The sequence below is a fragment of the Trichosurus vulpecula genome, chromosome 4, assembly GCF_011100635.1.
Source record: "Trichosurus vulpecula isolate mTriVul1 chromosome 4, mTriVul1.pri, whole genome shotgun sequence".
NCBI classification, from domain to species: Eukaryota; Metazoa; Chordata; class Mammalia; order Diprotodontia; family Phalangeridae; genus Trichosurus; species Trichosurus vulpecula.
Genome location: NC_050576.1, coordinates 223,654,437 through 223,666,815, shown reverse-complemented (window position 1 = coordinate 223,666,815; position 12,379 = coordinate 223,654,437). Strand labels below are relative to the sequence as shown.

The following is a 12,379-nucleotide window of genomic DNA, read 5'->3' as shown; positions in this document are numbered from 1 at the left end:
GTCCTTTAGTGTCTGTATAGCCTCGCCGGAGGACACTCTCTGTCACTGAAGCCTTTCCTCTTGAAATTATCTTTCTCTGGCCATCACAAACAAATTGCTCTTATTTTCCTGTTTCAAAGCCTTTTGAGTCCCTTTTGAGAGTCCATTAAATTCCAGTTTCCTAAGTAAATATCTTTAGCTCTTAGCTCATTAACAGAACAGAAATGACTAATATTGGAATATGCTCCCTCCTCACCTCTACCTCCTAGAATTCCTAGCTTCCTTCAAATCACAGTTCAGTGGTCACTTCCTTCACAAGGCCTTTCCTGATCTCCTGTTATTTGTTGTTCAGTCTTTTCCCTCATGGCCAACTCTTCGAGACCCCATTTGGGGGCTTTCTTGGCAAAGATACTGGAGTGGTTTACCTTTTCCTTCTACAGCGGAGTAAGGAAAACAGGTTAAGTGACTTGCTTAGGGTCACACAGCTAGTAAGTGTCTGAGGTCACATTTGAATTCAGGAAGATGTCTTCCTGACTTCAGGCCTGACACCATATCTACTGTGCCACCTATCTGCCTCTCCTGATATCAGTTCTCTTTGGAAATTACTCTTCATAGGCTTCATCTTTGTTTACCTCTGTATGTGTCTTTATCTACTTCTCTCCCCTATATAGTGTCAGCTTCTTGAAGGCAGGAACTCTTGTTTTTTGCCTTTGTATGCCCAGTGCCTACCACAGCACCTTGCAAATAGTAGGTGTTTTAGATGGTTTTGGAATTTGTTAACTTGAATTCCTTGACTTCACTGATTGCTTGAGTTTTAAAGTTTCTAGCTCTGACCACATCCCTAATTTCTTTTTGTTGATCTGTCTCTCAGGTCCTCCCAGAGGAGTCAAACTTTCCTCATTAACTTCTTATGGAATGGGATTATTTTAAGCACAAATTAAAATTATATACAAAATCTCCAACAAAACGAAGAGTTTCCTCATGATCAACCTTTCATGTCTTCTCTTCTTAGTGGAACTAGTCAGATGTTAGAGGGAGGTGAGACCCTATATTCAAACTCCTTCCCAGCCAGTGGTCTCGAGCAAATTGGGGATTTTTTTGGTGGTAATTACTCTCAGGATTACCCTAACAGGGTAATATTCTAGTTCCCCAGCTCTTTCCTCCTCTTTGCCCTTGTCCTCCTGCTCCAGTCCATCCTCTCTAGCAACAGTGGTTTATTTGTCCGCATCTGTTGTGTGTAAAATGAAACTGAGAAATGGCTGCCCTATTAAATATTCCAGAAATTGCCACTGAATAATGATAATTCTGTGTACATCTGCGGGAGGGGGAAGGGTATACTAACTGCAGGATCTCACCCTTGCAGTGAGTACTTCTGTTCTCAGGATAAAGTGTGGCACATTAGAAGGAATGCTGGAGTTACAATCAGGAGAAATATGTGTTTAATCCTGGCTCTGACACTTATTAGCTTTGTGACCATGGGAACATCACTTAATGTCTCACATACTCAGTTTCCTCACAAAGTCAGGACTCGCCTCACAAGGCTGTTCTGAAGGTCAAATGAGAAAATGTGTGTTAAGCACTTTAAAATACAGTTAATTTGGACCCACCTTCCACACTTTGGGACTCTTAGAACTCAGGATCATAGATCTAGGGCTGGGAGCCCTATCAGAGAGCCAATCCTCTTATTTTATAGAAGACGAAACTGAGTCCCATGGAGGTAAGGTGACTTGACCAAGATCACACACCTAGTAACTCGGATTTTAACCCAGGACCCCTGAGTACAGAGCTAGCACTCTTTTGACTTTACTGTGCTGCCTCTGGAGTTTAAGGAAGAACTATCCTACCCCTCCATGCCACTGTCAGGGTCCCTTTATGAGGAAAGAACATAAGTAAAATATTAGGATTGCTCTTGTCTTGATCCTTTCCCCACACGTCTCCATCTCTACCTTGCTCTTGGCTTACTCATCTTTGTTACTGGAGGATGAACTGAAATTGTAATTAATTGCACAAAGTCTCCTGATGGTCTCCATGACAATTAAGTCAATTGATTCTACTGTGGGTGACTGGGTCGGTATTGGGAGGTAAGGGATTAGAGCTTTTTCTCAACTCTGAGTTCCTTTCCTTTCTGCAGTGGATGCATGCTCGATGGACGTCTGATCCCTGTTATGCCTTCTTTGGTGTGGATGGCACTGAGTGCTCCTTCTTAATATACCTCAGTGAAGTAGAGTGGTTCTGTCCCTTAATGTCTTGGAGGAATCAAACAGCAGTGTTGCCTGCCCCTAAGCCCCTGCCCAAAGTCCAGGTAAGGATTTTGCTGACAAAATTATCCAGGTAGTGGGACCAATGGAAGACCATTAACTTGTTTCTATGCATTTCCTCCACCCCATAGACCCTTTTAGGCAGGAAGCCTTATAGATTCTGGGGCCTGATCAGTTTGTGAGGTGTAGCCTTCAGAGTGGGATGTAAAAAAAGTCTAGGTCCCTCCCGTGTCCATCTGAAAACTATCATGTCAACTATCCATATCCACCTCCTTTCCTGTCTCTGGTCAAGAGATTCCCAGACATATGGGCAGTTTAGATCACTCATAGGCAGGTTTTAGGGTGGGAGCCCTAGAGGCCCATCCTATGGTGGACCCAAATTCATTGAGTGGAGGCATAGCTGATCCAGTCCCCCAGCTAAGGCCTGGGAATCACCTGAGATTAGTTCTGAAAGGAACACTTAGACTCACACCCTTAGTCCTAGGGCTGGTCATTTGTCCTTCTATTCCTGTCCCAGAATCCAGCTACTCTTGAGGAGTAGAAACTGTGGTTCTAAAGGTGTCTCTTTAACCAGGGTTGGAGAAGTCCTAGTGGAACTGAGGCCCCTGATGGTCAATCAATAAACATTTATTAAGTGCTGCAGGGCCTGGAGATACAAATGTAGAAATGAAACTATCCCTACCCTCAAGGAGCTTCCAATTTAAAGTCATGGCCATTTTAAGGGAGTTTTGGTGTAGGCCATTACAGCTACTGTGAATGAAGCCATAAGGCAACAGATTATCACATAATTTCCAGTGGCAATGGTAGTATTGATTTATTATTTCCAGAGCAAGTTCAAGAGGCCAGAAAGGAAAGATGGGCACATATGTGGGCAGGTGACAAGATACCTACATTGAGTAGGGCCTGGTGCCCTGGAGTATGGTTGGATAATGAGAGATTAATTGACACTCCCTCCCCAAAACCTGCTGGGTACAACTGTCTCATGCTAAACATCAATGTCTGCACCCCTCTCCCCCATCTCATCCCCTATAGGCAGCTTTCCGGAGCAATCTCTCCCATCTCTTGGAGCTGATTGGAAATGGGAAGGAGTCATTGATCTTCATGAAGAGGAGGATCAAGCAGTTGGCAGCTCACTGGGCTCTGGCAGCACGACGCCTGGAAGCAAAGCTAAAGGGAGCCAGGAGAGACCAGAAGCAGGTATGTGGGGAAGACTTCCCCAGGGTCTATGCCAGGAAATTCACATCCTGGTGTGGGACTATGTTCTTGCCCTGTCACACCCTGACTTCAGTGCCATCAACTCCCTTGCTAAAAGCTATATTCACCCCTTAAGACAAGTTAAGACCCCTTCTTCTCTCTCACCTCACCCTGACGCCAAAGGTAGCTAGCTTGAGGGTAAGTTCTTACTTTCCACATCCTCTGCATGCCCTTAGAGATCCCTCTCAGAGCCCCTAAGCTTAGGCTGAGTTTCTGTTGTGGTCCTTATACTGCCTAGGCCATTGCCATGGAATTGTATGTCCTTGTGAGCAAAGACCTTCCTCTCACAGTGAGTACACAACAAAGCAAGCTGAAGGATGAAAGAGGAAGTACTACAGACCGCAGGCACTTACTTATGTTTGGTTCTCTTAACTACCAGACACAAGCAAGCACTTGATAAATAGAATTGTACTGAAGTTTGAGCCAAAGCTAAGGGGATAAGAAGGTACATGAATTAGGACAGGTCACTTCCAAAGCCTAGAAGAAAGGTGGTGCCTGTGGCTTCTGGCCTGTAGGAAAGCCTGAATGTTATATCTTTCTACTATTAGTTATAGGAGCAGCAATGATCTGGTATTTGGGGGATTTACCTGTCTTATTCTGATTAGCTAGTTCTATTCTGCTCTTAAGACTTACCCATCTACCTCTTGGTACCTATCTACTTTGCTGCCACATAAGAAATCAGTTCTAGTTTAGAGATGGCGTCTGCTACGGATCAACCTCCCCAGACTGCTAAGATATGGTAAATTTAGATAAAGCTTCAATTTTTTTCTTTATACTGACTCACTCTCTTCTCTCTTGGCTTCAGATCCTCATCCATATTGGTTTCTTGACAGAGGAATCTGGGGATGTGTTCAGCCCAAGGGTACTGAAAGGGGGGCCCTTGGGTGAGATGGTACAGTGGGCAGACATCCTAGCTGTCCTCTTCGTCCTGGGTCATAACCTCAAGATCACTGTGTCCTTGAAAGAGTTGCAGAGGTGAGTGTGTGGAAGAGTCTATTGCAAAAGTAGAGGTGAAAAATCATCCTGGTTTCTCTTGGAAAGAAGCACTGCAGGGATCTCAGTTGTTCAACAACTTGGGTTGGAGAACATGAACTCTAGAAGGCCTGGTCAAGCCAAAGAAAGAATTCTTGGTTTTCTGATTAAATGTCTCAGTCTAAAACTTCCTATTGTACATATCTGTATCATTCTTCCTCAGAACTGAAATGTTTAAAATTTTGAAATGCACTGAGGCCATACATATATCTTGTTATTCAAAGAGAGTTTCCCTCCCAATCAAGGTCTTATTTCTCAGTAAAGTGAAGTTCTATTATTTGTGTCCAACATCTGGCCAATATGCTTGATAGAATTGGACTGAATTGTATAGGTCAGCTCTCCTCTGCTTCCCTGATCCTGGTGGGAACTGGTGCATCTACAAGGCTACTCTAGGATTCCTCACACTGGGATGATTCTTGGCCCCATTCTAACACAACATGAGTAAGTTGAGCCTGAGGTCAGAAGTGTCAGCTAGTGTTTCTTTACCCCTGTCCTGACTATTATAAATAAGTCTGTAGATGGAGGCAGAAGGCTGGAGAATTAGAGGTTATTGCCTTTGGCTGCTGAGAAAACAGTCATTCAGAAATAAATATAAGAGCACTGAGACGGAAGGAAGAATAATATATAGAGAGATTTCTGTTGTGTGATTCATTCCTCTCTCAAATCTGCTTTCCTTTGGTATTTTCCCAAGGGAACACCCAGGTATACAAAATACAAAAACACACGAGTCACTGGCAAATGAATTAAACATACTCTTTCAAGTCACTGTTGCCTCTTTTCAGTAAGCTTCCCAGTTAGTATATAATAGATGAGGTCTGACTCCTCACTGTGCATCTTGAAGAATTATCAGTTCTAGATGTATTCCTGATGTCTTCCCTTTACTTCCCCCTTCAAAGAACTCCGAAAAGCATAGATTTAGAGCTGGAAGGAATCTTGGAAGTAATCTGGTCCAACCCCCTTATTTTATAGACAAAGAACTGAATTCCAGAGAGAAGCTTGTACAAGTTCATACACAAGTGGCTCAATTAGGATTTGAATCTTTGTCTTCTACCTCCAAAGGCAACATTTCTTCCATTATACAGCACCATCTCTTTTTGAGTCCCTTTCCCCATACAATAACAGACCCAGATCCCCCATCTCAGCAAAATGATAGCAATAATAATTAGTCACATTCCTATATTGCTTTAAGGCTTGTAAAAAAGCTTGGCATGCATCATCTCATTCGATCCTCTCAATTCCCCTCTCACTTAAGTGTACCATAGGTATTATTATCCCCGTTTCGAAGCACAGTAATTTGAGATAGATGATATGAAAAAGAGAAGTAAGTGCTGAAAAAGGAGCAGGTGAAAAGTTGCCTAGGGTCAACCCTGCATAGTATTATCAATCCTCTTCCTTCTGGGTAGGACACACAAATAAGGGCCCAGGTTTTGGAGCTGTCCCAGGATGGTGGTGCTGAAGGGAAGAGAAAGGCTTCACCAGTGCAGGGAGACAGAACCCTTTTCTTAGAATCCTGCTGTTTCTATTGTGTGAAGCCTTTCTCTACTGAGCTGTGTATGTGTGTTACCTGCCAGAGAACAGGGTCGCTCATTGAGACAGACACGTAGTTGAACCCAACTCATTCCTAACACCGCTTCCCATAATTAGAAATACTTCCCAGCTCTGGCGGAACAGAGAGCTTGAGAGATTTATTGACAGTGTCTGTGGGAATAAATGTAATATAGCCACTAAATTATTGTAAATAATGAAAAGGGAAAATTTCCCATGCTTGTGAATCTCTTGAAGCTGCTGAGAAAGAGGAGTCAGAAACTGAGAAATGGAGGAGGAATGCTCAGGGAGAGGCTGTTTGCTAAGTTGCAAAGGCCAGAGCCATTATACCACTGATTTTATACCAAGTGATTATAACAGCGTGGTAGACTTGTAGCATCAATACCTATAGCTTCAAAAAGATACCTAGGCTGAATACAGGGGCACTGTGGTCTGGTGGAGAAGATATTGTTTTGAGAGTAGAAAGTACAACATCTTGGTTTTAATTACATTACTATCTGGACTTGGGCAAGTCATTTAACCTCTGGACCCTATGTGACACAGGGACAATATCTCCAAGATGCTATTGGAATAAGATCACAGAATCACAGAACTGGGGAGTTAAAATAGATGTCAGTGGTCATCTAGTCCAATCTATACATAAAAGGAATCCCAATAAATGGCCATCCAGCTTCTACTTTAAGACATCTAATGAGGGGAAACCTACCTCTCTAGAGATATCACTCTTCTGTTGTTCTAATTGTTAGGAAGTTGTTGGTTTTTTTTTTCTTACACTAAGTAAATTGCCTTTTTTTGCAATTTAAACCCTCTGCTCCTGGATTCTTTCCTCTGGACAAACAAAGGAAAAATTGGGACTTCTTTGAAATATTTTAAGAATATTATCATTCTTCCTCAAATCTCTTCTCCAGGTTAAACTTTATTTATTCTTTCAATTGATCTTCAAATAACACTGATTCAAGGACTTTCCCTCTTCTGGTTGCCTTCCTAGACATTCTCTTTATTCATGTCCTTCTCATATTCATGTCCTTCTTAAACCATAGACTCCTGAACTGAACAACCGTGGATTTAATTAATTCACCTTTTTTGGCTTCAACATCATACTGTTGACTCATGTTGAGCTTTCAATCCACTAAAAACCCCAGATCTTTTTCAGAACAATTGTCTAAGCATTCCTTTCCTGTCTTATATTTGTTAAAGTGAATTTTTATACCTAAATGTAAGCCTTCATACTTTAAAGATAGACAACATAATAGAGTAGACAGAAGATTGGCCTTGGAGTCAGGAAGACTTGTGTTCAAATCTTCCCTCTGATATATATTAGCTAGGTGAACTTTGGCAAGTTGTTTAACTTCCCAGTGCCCCATTTATCTCTTCCAACTCTAAGACAATAGCTTATCTGCATGGGGCGGGGTGGGGGAGGGAGGGAGGGAGAGAGAGAGGAGAGAGACAGAGAGAGAGAGAGAGAGAAAGAGAGAGAGAGAGAGAGAGAGAGAAAGACAGAGAGAGAGAGAATTCCCCAAACCAGTGAAATCACAAGCCCAACCAAAAAGAAGAAATAAAAAATTTGGAATTCAAAAAGACCTTGGAAATCATCTAGTCCATTCCCCTCATTATTCTGACAGGAATACTGAGACCCAGAGAGGATAAGCGAGTTGCCCACAGTTTCATGGGTTGTAAGTAGCAGGGACAGGATTCACATCTAGATGTTTAAACTCCAAATCCAGCATTCTTTCTGCTATATCTCAACTGCCTCTCAGAAGATTTTCTTCTAACCCCATAAGCAAGAAGATCCCATAAACCACCAAGGAAAGTGTTTCAACTTTTTCTTGTTTTTTTTTTTAATTTTCCTGGTTCAGCTGAGTACAGATTCCTTGTGTAGGAAAAAGCATGGATCAGAGTGTTGCTGCAAGTATCTATGTGTCAATCTATGATTATAGGTTGAAATCCAGAATGGAATCATTGTACAATAACAAGCATAGAAATGCAATCATAGATTATGAGCAGGAAGGGATCTTAGAAGTTATCTCTCTGGTCCAACACTCACATTTTGTAGATGAAGAAACTTGACCCAGAGGAGTGACTTGGCAAAGATCACTCATGTAAGAAGTGCCAGACCTGGATTTGATCCCAGGGCCTCTTATTTTAGATCCAGCACAGGAGATAGATCTACAATTTAAAAATGTGTTTAAGGGGCACAAAACCATTCAAAAGACTTTACAAACTGACTATAATGGGTTGGGATGGAAACCAAGTATGTGATTGGAAGCTAGCTTGAAGGACAAAGACTTTTAAATTTTATGTAAGGATTTATTCTAAGCCCCTATTTGACAAATGGAAAACAATTTAAAATATCTTCAGGTCAGTGGGGATGGTACATAGCATATTGAAAAGTGAAAATTGGTAGCATGATACATGGAGGAAAATAGTGTTCTTGGGAGAGAAATAAGTGCCCAAGGGGAAATGATGAAATGGTATTCTTATGAGTACCTAGAGATAGTTCTGCCCAAGATTCAAATGAACCTAGTGACGAATCCCAATTTGTTTTGTTTGATCTTTTACTTGGATATGTTGGGTTTTTCTCTTTTCTCTAAGTTTTGGGGTTTTTAAGGGAAGGGAGCTACGTAGAGGCTGGAGACAAAAAGTGCAGTGAAAACACGTAGGTAAAGGAATGGTGCTTTGATTTCCCAAAACTATTCTTCCTATTCCAGGGTCACATTGGTACTCAAATAAATGCCATCCTGCCAGCCTTGGATTTAAATATGGCTAATAGACTTAAAGGTCAAAGCTGGTATCTCCTCTCATCTTATGGTAATAGTTTCAGTCTTGAAAGCAGGCATCAGCGCAGGTGTAATTAAATAGGAGGCATCACACTGTCAGGTCAGCAGGAGGAAGGTAGCATCCTCTAGGATCAATTGGAATTTGGGTTTCCCAGCCCAGAAGCTATCATGCAGGAGCATAGCTCAGGTTAATATAAAAATAGGTCAGTGAGATGTGAAGTTAATCTGAATTTAGAGACTCACTTTTCAGCTTCAGCACTGAAAATGTCTCCCTTGGCTGGTGAAATGACCTGTGCAAGGAAATTAGCAGGACATAGATGCCACTTATAGATTTATTTCAGTTTATTCACAGATGTTCCTGGCAGATGTCTTAGCTCCTGTCTAAATAATGAGGCTGGACCGATAGGCAGGCTTCTCTCTGTTCCAAATGCACATCTGGATTTGCCATTACAAAGCATCATATTACTACTGGTGCAATACTGCTCTGGGTGCAGCATTGCAATAACCACAGGCTCCCTGACAAGGCCATCATAAGGTGATGTAAGACATCCCCCAAGGCAGAGCAGATCCATCTGCCAGTTACAGTATAAGGTATTATTACAAGTGTTGGGATGAAGTGATTTGTGGTTTTTTTTCCTTTTCTTTCTTCTTTTTTTTAACTTAGGCCTTTCCCTTCTAGCTTTCTTGAGATCAGTCATGCTCTTCAATTTTATTTGCATAACTGAGCTTTTAGTCCATCCATGAGTGAAATTGGTTTTAGTAGAAAATTAGTTGACTTAACTGGCAAATGATGAAAGCTTGAATAAGAAATGTTTAAAGAAGAAGGGCTGGGAGGGAAAACCATGTTCTCTTTGGACCATGTGGCTTGCATGGGAATAAATCTCTAGGTCCATAAAATAAAAGGGGGGAAGGGTGGTGTGGCAAAGCCAAGATGGTGGAGAAAAGGCAGCAACTCACCTGAACTCTCCCCCAGATCCCTATGAACATTTAAATAATGCCATAAAACAATTCTTGGAGCAGCAGGACTCACAAAAGGATGGGGTAAAGTAATTTTTCAGCCAAAGACAGCTTAGAAGGTCAGCAGGAAAGGTCTGTCTCACTTGGGTGAGTGAGAGTAGAGCACAGTCTAGCACAGGCCACACCAGCACAGACCCAGCCCCAGCAAATCAGGAACAGGCCTTGGGAGCCACTGAATCAGCAGTGGAAGTGCTCCCAGAGCTCTCAGCCCACAGATGGTAAGGGGTTGAACTGGTTGGAAAGAGATTAGAGGGGTCTCTTTGCTAGCACTGAGTCAGGACTCTTTTGTTTTGCCTATACTCAGATCCAGGTCACAGTCCTGGGTGGCAGTCTCAGGGTGAGGAGGAGCACTAACACATCAGAGCTTGCAGCTGCAGTGGAGCAGGGACCCTTGTCATAGTTCCAGGCCAGAAAAGAGTGCTTGTGGTCCCTCACAAACCAGAGCACAGGCCAGGAGAGTAGTAAACACACCTCTCCTCAGATCATGCCACCTTGGAAGAACTGAAAACTTACAGGTCCCTAGAAGTATCTCTGAAAACAGCTGGACCAAACCCCTGATGCTTGGGACAGTGCACCCTCCACCCTGGAAGCAAAAATCTATTTTTAACAAAGAGTTGAAAGGCAAGAAATAGACTGGAAAAATGAGCAAACAACAGAAAAAAATTCTAACCATAGAAAGTTACTATGGTGACAAGGAAGATCAAAACACACACTCAGAAGAACATAACAAAGTCAAAGCTCCAACATCCAAAGCCTCCAAGAAAAATTAGTCTTGGAACACAGAAGAGCTCAAAAAAGATTTTGAAAATCAAGTTAAAGAGTTGGAGGAAAAAGTGGAAAGAGAAATGAGAGCAATGCAGGAAAATCATGAAAAATGAATCAAAGTTTGGTAAAGAAGACACAAAACATGGCAAAGAAAATTACACCTTAAAAAGCAGAATTGGCCAAATGGAAAAAAGAGGCGCAAAAGCTCACTGAAGAAAATAATTCCTTAAAAATTAGAATGGAGCAATAACGACTTTATGAGAAATCAAGAAATTGTAAAACAAAACCCAAAGCATGAAAAAATAGAAGACAATGTGAAATATCTCATTGGATAAACAACTGACCTGAAAAATAGATTTAGGAGAGATAATTTTAAAAATTATTGGACTACCTGAAAGTCATGATCAAAAAAAGAGCCTAGATATCATCTTTCAAGAAATTATCAAGGAAAACTGCCCTGATATTCTAGAGCCAGAGGGTAAAATAGAAATTGAAAGAATCCACCAATCAACTCCTGAAAGAGATCTCAAAATGAAACCTCCTAGGAATATTGTAGCCAAATTCTAGAGCTCCTGGATCAAGGAGAAAATATTTCAAGCAGCCAGAAACAATTCAAATGATGTGGAGACACAGTCAGGATAATCCAAGATTTAACCGCTTTGACACTAAAGGATCAAAGAGCTTGGAATATGATATTCCAGAGGACAAAGGACCTAGGATTACAACCAAGAATCATCTACCCAGCAAAGCCAAGTATAATACTCCAGGGCAATTCAATGAATAGAGGACTTTCAATCATTCTTGATGAAAAGACCAGAGATGAATAGAAAATTTGACTTTCAAATACAAGACTCAAGAGAAGCATAAAAAGGTAGGCAGGAAAGGGAAATCATAAGGGACTTCATAAGTCCCTTAATAAGTCCCTTTACACTTCTACATGGGAAGATGATACTTGTAACCCATAAGAACTTTCTCATTATTAGGGCAGTTAGAAGGAGTATATATAGACAGAAGGTACAGGTATCAGTTGAATATGAAGGGATGATGTCTAAAAAATAAAATTAAGAGGTGAGAAAGAGCAATGTCTTGGGAGAAAGGGAAAGGGAGAGGTAGAATGGGGTAAATTACCTCATATAAGAGGCAAGAAAAAGCTTTTACAACGAAGGGAAGAAGGAGGGAAGTGCAGGGGAGTGAGTGAACCTTACTCTTATCAGAATTCACTCAAAGAGTGTACACACTGAACTGGGTATGGAAATGTATCTTACCCTACAGGAAAGTAGGAGAGGAAGGGGATAAGAGAAGGGGAGATGGAGTGATAGAAGGGAGGGAAGATTGGGGGAGGGGGTAGTCAGAAGCAAAACACTTTGGGGTAAGGTGAAAGGAGAGAGAGAATAGAATAAACAGGACAGGGGAAATAGGATGGAGGGAAATACAGTTAGCAATAGTAACTGTGGGAAAAAAAATTTGAAGCAAATTTCTCTGGTAAAAGCCTCATTTCTCAAACATATAGAGAACTGAGTCAAATTTATAAAAATAAGAGCCATTCCCCAATTGATAAATGATCGAAAGATATGAACAGTTTTCAGGTGAAGTAAACAAAGCTATCTATAGCTATATGAAGAAAAATGTTCTAACTCACTATTGATTGGGGAAATGCAAATTAAAACAATTCTGAGGTACTACTCCATACCTATTAGATTGGCTAACAGGACAGAAAAGGAAAATGACAAATGTTGGAGGGGATGTGGGAAA

The 12,379-nt window shown here is 41.4% G+C and overlaps 1 protein-coding gene across 1 annotated transcript in view; it reads left to right on the top strand.

The window, feature by feature from the left end:
* Positions 1–12,379, top strand: part of MGAT5B (alpha-1,6-mannosylglycoprotein 6-beta-N-acetylglucosaminyltransferase B) — a 137,858-nt gene that overhangs the window by 66,941 nt on the left and 58,538 nt on the right. The window contains exons 6-8 of the mRNA XM_036757192.1: positions 2,111–2,281; positions 3,270–3,434; positions 4,297–4,466. Of these exons, the coding sequence (XP_036613087.1) occupies positions 2,111–2,281; positions 3,270–3,434; positions 4,297–4,466 (506 nt within the window). The remainder of the gene's footprint in view (positions 1–2,110; positions 2,282–3,269; positions 3,435–4,296; positions 4,467–12,379) is intronic.